General features: G+C 44.2%; 1 protein-coding gene across 3 annotated transcripts in view; it reads left to right on the top strand.

Moving 5' to 3' along the window:
• The first annotated feature begins 3,978 nt into the window (after positions 1–3,978).
• PSME4 (proteasome activator subunit 4) overlaps positions 3,979–10,146 on the top strand; it is a 3,386,216-nt gene continuing 3,380,048 nt past the window's right edge. For 2 of the 3 annotated variants that reach the window (XM_069608232.1, XM_069608230.1), the window contains exon 1: positions 3,980–4,440. In XM_069608232.1, coding sequence (XP_069464333.1) covers positions 4,238–4,440 — 203 coding nt within the window. In that variant the 5' untranslated portion in view covers positions 3,980–4,237. Of the gene's footprint in view, positions 4,441–10,146 lie in introns of all 3 variants that reach the window. The other variant, XM_069608231.1, reaches the window with a different exon arrangement.

Raw genomic sequence — 10,146 nt, 5'->3', positions numbered from 1 at the left:
TCCGGGCGTGATGCAGGATGGTCAGGAAGAATTTGAGGTGCAACGCTTTTTGGACTCCAAGTGGCGCGGCAAGAAACTCTGGTATTTAATTTCATGGATGGGTTGTGGTCCTGAGAATGATTCTTGGAAACCTTTGGAGGCAGTGCATGCAGACCGTTTGGTAAGACTATTTCACCATGCACATCTGGATAAGCCAGGTCCTGGGAAGGGCCCTAGAGGAGGGGGTAATGTGAGGAAAAGGGGCTTGTTGGGAGCTCAGCAGGCCTGTCTGTGGGCTAAGGGATCCAGAAGACTACATTTCTCATGGGGACATGGGGATTGGAGTGTGTATGCATGTGCATGCCTTTGCGTGCTATTTAAACTCCTCCCCGGCCTGTGCTGCTTGTTGGTGATTGTTGGCGTTGCAGGCATGGGCAGGAGGAGAGCAGGTTGTTGAGCTGGCAGGCCCGGGCCGCCCGTGGTGAGGAGAAGTACGGAACATTGTGGACGGAACCGGAGGAGCCTCGGCTTTTCATCTGTCCCTCATGGAGGCACAGACAGCGCTATGGTGATTGTGGCATGACCACTGAAAACTGGAGCTGGATTGCCTGGGGAGGTGTCGTATGGCCCCCCCCAGGCCTCAGTTAAGTGCATGCGGGTGGTCAGGGACAGTGAAGGGAGGCTCCAGGGAAAACTGTGAATCTGTCTAATGTCACAAGCGTTTAAACTCTGTTACTTTCAAGAACTCTAATTGGGGGCGGAGAGCGGAGGCATTGTGTGCTTGTTTGCTGCCACGTGTGTTACATTGCAACACTATCCCATGAACTCTAATTTGTGCAAGCCGCAGAAAGCAGAGATTTAGTTTCTGAACGTTTCTGGTATCCAAACAGAATTGTGAGGGACGCAATGTGTTGTTTGTGGCTGCTTGCTCTTTTCAACTCCTAGGGGGCATGTTCAAGTCACATTACAAGTTTATAAGTGCATCCTATGGAAATCATCTCTGCCAGGTAGCAAGAAAAGGGGTGTCCTGAAGACCAGTTGGTTTGCTATTCGATGTATGTAATGAACACTGTGATTTCTTGCTGTATGTCCGGTTTCATGTTGTGTGCTACAGCTGTTTTCAGGAGGATATCTTGATAAACACCATGTGCTTATGTTAGTCGTTGGATTAGGAATGAACGGTGTGAGATACAGGTTCCAGGGAGCAAAATCCTAATTAAGAAGGATGTTATACTGCTGGTAGGAGAAGGTTCAGGAGGTACCTCACATTACGTTACTGTGTTTCATGATGTGTATGATTTTTCCTTTTACTCCCCGTACCTATCCAACTCAAGAATCTTAACCCTCTTTCCGGTTTACCTAACACCCCCTATTTTTCCACAACTTCTCCCTAACCCTCTTCCCCCCATTGGCTGCCCCGAGGTTACCTGTGAATACAAGAATCCGGAGCCCGTGCCAACCAAGGTGGGAGGGGTCAACTGCATTTGGCTTCCGCGGTCAGGAAGGAACTGCAAGATACTCCAGGGGTGTGACACCGACATTGTTGAATAAACAACCAAGGGAAGAGCAATCCAGAAGAAGGGAACCACCCTCTGGAATAAAGATCTCTATCCTTGAGTTTACACAAGAAAATAATCTTGTAACAATATAGGTGCGTGTGAGACATATATGTTCAGGGCTTGTTGCATATGAATCCTTTTCGCCAAATCGGTCCGGGCAGGGGGCCATTTGCGGGAAGCACATGTGCTAGCAACATCGAGGCAGAGCATATCTGTGTGTGAGATCAGCACAACGAGGCATATGGCTCTTGTGGTGAGAGATGCCTTGTTCAGAGGAAGGGGCATACAGCACGGAAGTAGTTACAGAGCACAATCGGATTTGTTGGTTCCGGCGCTCAACCACTGGCTTCTGTGAGTGGTTAACGGTAAGCAAACGCGGTTCGGAGTGCACAAACGTTTTTCATGTGCGATGCCACCGGCATGGAAGAAACCCGATAATTATTCATCAGAGCCCAGGATGTGGCAAGTTGTGCAGAAGGCCATTTGCGCAGGTCTTGGGCCACTCACCAAGCATTTAAGCTTAGTGGACGATTGGCATTCTCACAGGGCATGCATGATTTGAGGAGAATCAGAAACCCACAAGAGGGTTCTGAGACAAAGAAAGGGGGAGGAAAGAAGCATGCATGGCTGACAGAGACCATACGCCCCACGGTATGTCACGCAACAAGTGCAGTGGCTCGAATAGAGAGAGGTCTTGGGAAAGGAGGGATAGTACACCCAGTTCAGAGGACCCAAAGGCACAAAGCTGGGCAGAATACGAGGATAAGAGCACTGATGAGGGAGAGAAGTCATCAGTGAGTGAGAAAGCAGCTCGTAAAGCATCCAAGAAAAGGAAGAATCCAGTGGACGAAGAAGAACAACAAGATGTTTGTGACCCCGACAGCCTTGGACATCCCAGATCATCTGAGTGGGAACCACCATCCAGAATTACAATGTACTTGAAGAAAAGGCTACATATGCCTTTGAATAAAGAGGCAAGAAATAAGTTGAGGGTAGTGCCCTACACTGCACGTTCCCCACAAGGCGGCAGAAACACCAGAGGTGGATGAACGCATGTTGACGTTCATGGGCCATTAGGGAAAATTTTTGAAGAGAGGAATTGACAGATCATGGAGATCACGTCAAGACAAGGTACTTGACATTATGGGCTTGATAACAAAAATGTGTCTGAAGAGGCTAAAGAGAAAACGGAGGCGATTGACCCAGACATTCTAACTGACTAGGGTCAGGGAGCGATTTCTATGCTAGGCAATACGTACAGCGCCATATTGGCGGAGAGAAGTAGGTCGATGCTGGTCAAAATGGACCCTAAGCTAAAATAATTATTTGCAACGTCAGAGGCGGCAGCTGCAGCCAAGGGAAATTTATTTGGGTACTCAGTCATTCAAAATATGTCACGGTTTGCCAGCGCATACGCTCCATTGGATAAGGCTCAAGCCTCACTAAAGAAAATGTTTGACAAGAACGTTTTTGACTGGGCTGGCAGAGGAGAGGGCTGCTCGGCCTGCAGCAACGCCCCTTTCATTCCCAACCCTAATAGAAGCCATTGGAAAGAACACTGGACCGAAGACCGAACCCCTTTTTTATGAAAATGAATGCTTCTATTACACTTACAGATGTGCATATGTTCTATTACTTATCCTAGTCAAAATCAATACAAATATTTGAACACAACAAAAGTGTGATGTGAGCGGAGCAGAAACACTCTTTGTTACCCCTGCACTGCTCTCATGCTGCTTACTTGACAACTGCATTAAAGCTGAGAGAAAATGTATGATTTACTCTTTCATGGAGCCAATAAATAATGTTACACACTCCTTTTTGCTAATCATTTATCCGGGGGATTAGAATTTAACAGAAAATGTACTGGCATTTAAAGCATATTAAAGATGATATGAACATCCAAGTAGGTTTTTGGGTCTGTTTCGTTTCTTATAAATTAATTTGGAGTTGTACTTTATGCCAGAACCCACCATGAACTTAATGAGAAAGTGCAAGCAGCACACCTCACTCTGGATAGCAATGTTGCAGTGCAGTACTTTGTAACATAGTAGCAGGGAAGTTGAATTTGGAGGGCTTGTAATACCAATATATTCCGTTAAATAAAAACGGACATTGGATGCACGTTGAAGCATGTAATAGTATGATGCTGTTTGTTGAACTCAAACTTGTAGAATTACATAAACTTCTGTTTGAACAAAATAAAAACTAGAGATCGTTAAATAAAACTTGGAGTATAGTGATTCAGCTTTCACTGTAAGAAACTGTAAACACACCCATTGCAGCTTGCTTGGTGGACACACGCTGACTTGAGCTGTGCGTTCACGTGTTTGTGTCCTTCTTTTATGTCAACGATTTTAATTCTTTCCCTTTGTATCATCTCGGCGGTTTGATGTATGTGGTAGCAGGCACCTTATGAAGGAGAGTACAGGGGAAGTGACGTAACTGGGCGGTCGCTGTCACGAGCCGGCGAAGAGGCGTCACTAACAAACTCAAGTGAGTGCAAGAGCTCTGGGGAAGCAGTGAACTGACTGAGACGTCCCTGGACGGGCACCTGGGATCGACACACTACACCCTATGTGAGATAGAAACAAAGACCAAGAACACGCAACCAGAGTCAGCAGAGAGACACGCAGTCCTAGGAAGAAGCACAACCACAGACATAGCGCGGGGGATTAACAACCTAGGGAACGGCGAGGATGAGCGCTGTCAGCGTGCAGAGCCCGGGCGCTCTGTCCCGGCCGCAGAAAGAGATTGTGTACAACCAACTGCTCCCCTATACTGCTTGTTTGGACCTTGAGTCCCAGCAGCTGCTGCACAACATCAAGACAAACTTGGGCCGCGCAGTGCAGCTCCGGGAGCTCTGGCCGGGTGTGCTGGTGTGGACCAGGAAGCTCAGCACGTAAGTATTGTGGTCCTCTCCTCTAGGTTGCATCTCTTACTCTCTCTCAATTGTTCCGTCCAGGTAGGGGTATTGGCGTGTCATCCCGTGGATTGTATCGAGTAACAAAGCCCCTGTGCTTTTAATTTTTTTTTTGTAAACCGCATTGAATCATCTGTCCGCGGTGGGATGTTGCTGTGTGCAATGGTCACTTTGCTGACCTGCACCGTCATGCCAGGCCTCTGGGAGGGGGAGTGTGTGTGTGTGTGAGGAGGGGGAAGGGGGGAGAGGAGGGGTGCTGAAGCAGAAAGCAACATTACATCGGCGATGCCACGACTATACTTCTTAGGAATTCGCGGTTTCATTGCTGTTTGAACATGGTCAAATGTTTAATTTGGGCTTCTCACGTTTCTGTTTATAATGTTTACATTTCACAAAGGGATGCCATGGAGTGACACAGTAGTGGCAAGTCGTTTATTGCTTGTAACGGAACAGCTTTTTGTCAAGTTTCCACAAGTTTATGGGCGAATGGCAGAACGCTTTTCTATTTGGCACCTGTCATTCTTCACCATGTCGCTGTCGTGGGCTGTATTAAAATTTCTCTCCAGGTTGTGGGGGCAGGTTAGCGTTGATGGTTGTGATTAGATGTTTATTCGTTCATCACTATTCCTTAATGACAGCACCCCTACACATTGTGATCCAGTGACCTCATGCGACCGTTCACTGAGAAGGCGTTTTATGAGAATGCCTGTTCTTTGCACCTGCTTTTTTTTGGACTGGCACAATGATATTCAATTATAACTTTCTGAATGGGAGAAGACGTGTCCTAGTGGCTAACTAGCTGACTGGAATTATAGGTGACAACAGGGCTTAACAGTTGTTTGTCCAGGGTAGACCTCTTAGTTTTCATGTACCACTTTTACCTTATATGCAAAGCCAGCTAGTGGATAGAGGCAGACTAAATGCCAGCCCATTTGTCAAAAGATAAGGAGCCCCCCCCCCCCCCTCCATTTCTGTTACATCCAGAACTGGGGGCAAAAACCAGGTGGTTCCTGCTCTAACCTACAGTACTGAAGCAATGATATTGCTCCCGCGTGAAATTTGGCCAAAACTTGAAGCCTATTACTGGCGAACTGTTATCGGCCTTCCTACGTCTACGCCGGTAGCATCAATTCGAAGGGAACTGAGTCTTCTGTCCCTGCAAGGGACGTTGAACTGTAATTCACTAAGGCTTTACAGAAAAATCTTACTTCCTGAAAGTCCACTGCTATACAGACTGATCAAAATCGAACTAGCAGCCGAGTCTAACATAATTCTACAATCCTGGAAGACCTACATCTCAAGACTGCTAAAAGAAATTGAATGTGACGAGAATGACTTGATCACAAATCCGGGAAAAATTCTGAAAAAAACTAAAGAGCTAGACTGGATTAAGACGTTAGCAAAAGCTTCAGAAAACAAGCTAACTCAACACTTGCCACCGAATACAAAGAAACTGAATGAATTACAGGGATACATCAAACAATTTCCCAACAGAAAAGCAAGAACCTGTATTCTAAGAGTGAGATTGAATTTGTTGCCTACAAATAAAATTAGAGCCATTAGGGGTATGTCAACTCTATCACACTGTAGATTATGTCACAATACAAACGAAAAAGAGACAGTTCGACATCTCCTACTGGGTTGCCCAGAAACCAAACCAATTAGGACCGCCTACATGCGACACTTCTCATTGGACCCTTCTTTAGACAGTGAACTTTGTTGGTGGTCAAGAATGGCTAGTGGAGATAGACCAACCTGGCTAACGGCTACCACGCAAATAGTTCACCAAATCATGGCAAAACTGGACACTTTGACCTCTCCAGAAATGACAGCAGAAAGTCAGGACGCGACGCTTGCCCTCTCAACTTCGCGAAACCTAGAGGTAGCAGCTGCGAGTGAATAGAGATCATGATTAATCATATCTTCGACTCACTAATACCAGTTTGAAGAGGCCGTAGAAGGCTGAAAACCCTAGCAACTTTGCTTCTCATGTAAATAAAATCAACAAAAAGACATTTAACAGACATGGACAGTAACAAGCTCTTTGTAAAAATCAATCTTTTTATTTTGATTCATACAAATAAAAATTAAAAAAAAAAACCTTAACGAATGAAGGCTCCCTAGGGTGTCCTGGCAAATTGTCAAGGATAAATCAGATTTCCCTTTCCAAGAAACTAAAATTCATATAAGGCATCTAATACATTATATTTTTGTTCTGAACTTCACAAACAATTCCGCACGGTCAATTAACTATACTTTACCAAAAGCATTCATCTGTTTGAATCCATTTCCCTCAAGCAACCACTTAAACCCCCAAATAGTTAATCAGCGCTTTAAAAAAAACTAGACACTGCAAGGGGTCTACTAACATGTTGTACACTTAACAAAATGGCCCACCAATCCTTACTGGCTAACACTCTATATATACATCTATCAAAGAAAAGGCTGCTCTGCTAGCTTTGAACATCTTTTTTTCTACAAATGTTAATTTTAAAAGTACTTTTTACTATGTTTTAAAATAAATCTGATATTAAAGTTGCACATCACACAATAACGATACTTTCCTTAATTACAATCACTGAAAAAACAAATATATTTGTCAGTGTAGTGGATTAGTTACATAAACGACCTAAGTTGGGTACTATTTACACCAAACGCGTCAAACTCAATCGGACAGGGTTTGGATTCAAAAGCGCCTCTCGCGGGCCGCACTATTGAATCTATGAAAATCAAGAGATTTATACTCAGTGGTGGCTAGTGGATTTTTAAAGCAGTTCGTGCAAGCTATTAGTGGTAGTGAGTGAGCCATTCTGAAACAACTTTGAAAACTTCATATTTTATTTCCTGAGAAATTGCTTAACAGTTGGTCGAAATGGTGCATTTTGCAGCGCAATCTTAAGTAGAAATTGGATGAAAAGCCGTAAAAACATAAAACGCATTTGTAGGTAAACCAATTAAATACTGCAAACGCCAGATTACCAACAGCGCAGAGCATCATTTTCGCTGCAGTAAAACCTGGTCATGACCATTAGAAAATTGTACCCCCCCCCCCCCTATAGAAACCATGGGTCCCCAGTAGACCATGTGACATAACCTCACCAAGGCATGGTGTAATGATGTTACCACTACCACACGGGGAACACATCAAGAGAAATGTCACCATCTTAAAATGTTGAAGGTTTTTGAAGTACTGGATCTCAAACTGCAACTTTAGATTAGTGGTGTAATTTTTCAATTTCATTTTCTGATGTAATGGAACCTCATTAATCGCTTTTTTGACGTAAGGTTGGAAATGATGCTGTACCAGCATCGTTGCACTAAAACTCGCAAAGGAACTTGAGATGGCACTTAGTAGAGATTGTAGATTCCTCATTGTTTCATATATCGACGAGGTTTCAAATGTGGCATGCTTTTTAATTTCTATGTTCCAGACAGCAGTGTATTGCAATGCATTTTTAGTTTTGGCTATCAGGTGGTGCTTAAGCCAACTATTGCATTGTAGTACAGATTGGGGGAGATGAGATGTGAGGAGGGACCCGCAGATTGTGGGTGTTTGGTTATTTACACATTCATTAACTGCCCATGGCCAGAGGAGGGATTACTGGGCCCTTCCCAAACCACATCCACTGGGATCTCTTTGAGCTAGCTCTATGAAGCAGTAACCTTTAACATTGTGCTGCAAAGGTCTATGAGTTTTTTTTTTCGTGCAGTTTTCTGAGCCTTAAAGGCTTAATTGTAGCTGTAAATGTGCTATGGGTGTAATAAAAATGTCTGAACCAAGTGTGCCTTCTGCCATTTGATTTCTAAGTCCTGAAGTTTTGCAAGGATTGGCAGATCAAATAATTTTTACTTCTTTATAGGTATTGGGCATTTGCCAGCCTCGTATACCCAGGTACTCGCACTATTTTCTAGTTCTTGACATCTTATGGAAACTGTTCCATTGCTTGTTGTTTATCAAGCTGAGATCAAAATAATTGCTTCTCCCTTTTTATCGTTGGTGGCAAATTCTTACAGGGTTAGGTGCACCTAATATCATCCCATTTTGCTTAAAATAAACCTCGCGGTTTAATGGTGAATGTTTTTCTGCATGTTTTTGGTTGGTTTCATTTGTGCTTGTCAATGCAGTGTGTACCGTTCTTTAATACATCCCACCCTTACTGTTTTCCTTTTAGTCTGGTGGGGTGCCCAGACTGTCTGTAGAAAATCAGCTACTTATCGGTTTCTTTCTCTCGCTATACGGAAACTGAAGCCACTGCAGTGGATGGGCCTTTTATGTGATCTCTCCTGTCCGGGACGTTGCTATGCAATATGCACTGTCCATGTGGAGGGCCTGATGATGGGGCTTCAGGGGCATGGTCCATCCCGCTTGCCTTTATGTTTGAAACCCCCAATTTACAAAATCCAATACAATTGAGGCAGTTATACCACACCTGTATAAAAACTGTCCACCATACAGTGGCTGAGCAATGGGATGTTCTATTTTTTGTATAAATGCTGGTGTGAATATTCGGCCACATTTCACAACTTCACATGTAGTTTTCTTGATAATATAATCCTGCACATGCCGTTTTAGATAAAACAGAGACCGTGCTGTTTTAGAGCCACGTCGGGATTGGTAATACCGCTGTTTTGTTTTTCGCTAAGCACCCTTTATAAACTACGCCCATTGCATTAGTGTAACGAGGGAGATGTTGTATGAGGAGGCGCACAAAGCGTGTTCTGTTTTTTTGGTTACTTACCCACTCGTTGACTGGCTATGGCCAGTCCATCCACTTCCTCCCACGGCCCAAAACTCCTCCCCCTGCTGGGATCTCGTTGAGCTAGCATTATCAAGAAGTAACATGATAGGTTGCAGTCAAAGTGCCTGCCATTGTTTTTTTTCAAAGCAGTGTTCTGAGAGTTCGTTTTAATTGGAATTGTAAATGTGCTACTGGTGTAATAAAAATGCCTTAACCAAGCCTTTCACCACTTGATTTATAAGCAATATGCAGGTTCTTCACTAAAGTCCTGGTAAAAACAAACATTGGGGAACCAAGCCAATTTGGCTTGTGTATAGATCCTAGACATTTGGCAGGCACTGCATTTATTTGCCCAGGTACTCGCACCATTTTGCTGCTGCTACCACCGTTAATTGCTAGTTACTACAGTCCCTGACAATGCATATCTCATGTCTACACAAAAGCCGCAACTGTTGGCATTGCCAGTGCTTGTTCTGTTTTGGTGTCATGGGGCATGATGCAATTGACAAAGGTATTTATTTATTTGATTTATAGGGCGCACTACAGCCCAAAGGCATCGAGGCGCTATGAAGAGACGTAAGCAGGATTCATTAGGGGTAACAGATATGAGGCCCAGCAGAAATTACTTGGTACAATATGCTTAGTTACATTTACATAGAAAACATTCAGCGTTCGACGAGAAGGCCACCCAACAGGGAAACCTAGGTACAAGCCACTTCGTAGCAAAAATGATGCAGCACACAGATAGAACATGTGGACTGTCAGACAAAAAGCCTACTTTTGATGTCTTTCCTAAAGGCTGTATGAGAGTCAATCAACCTTATCTGGGGGGGAGGGAGTTCCAGAAAGTGGCAGCCATATTTGGGAAGCTAGTACCACCCGCCCACACTCAGCGGGTAATGGGTACAGTGATTCTGTTGGAATATGCAGCTCTGGAAGGTCTGGA

Source organism: Ambystoma mexicanum, chromosome 4q (assembly GCF_040938575.1).
Source record: "Ambystoma mexicanum isolate Mex_15411 chromosome 4q, UKY_AmexF1_1, whole genome shotgun sequence".
NCBI lineage: Eukaryota > Metazoa > Chordata > Amphibia > Caudata > Ambystomatidae > Ambystoma > Ambystoma mexicanum.
The sequence above is the reverse complement of the archived record's forward strand: the minus strand, read 5'-3'. Positions and strand labels throughout refer to the sequence as shown.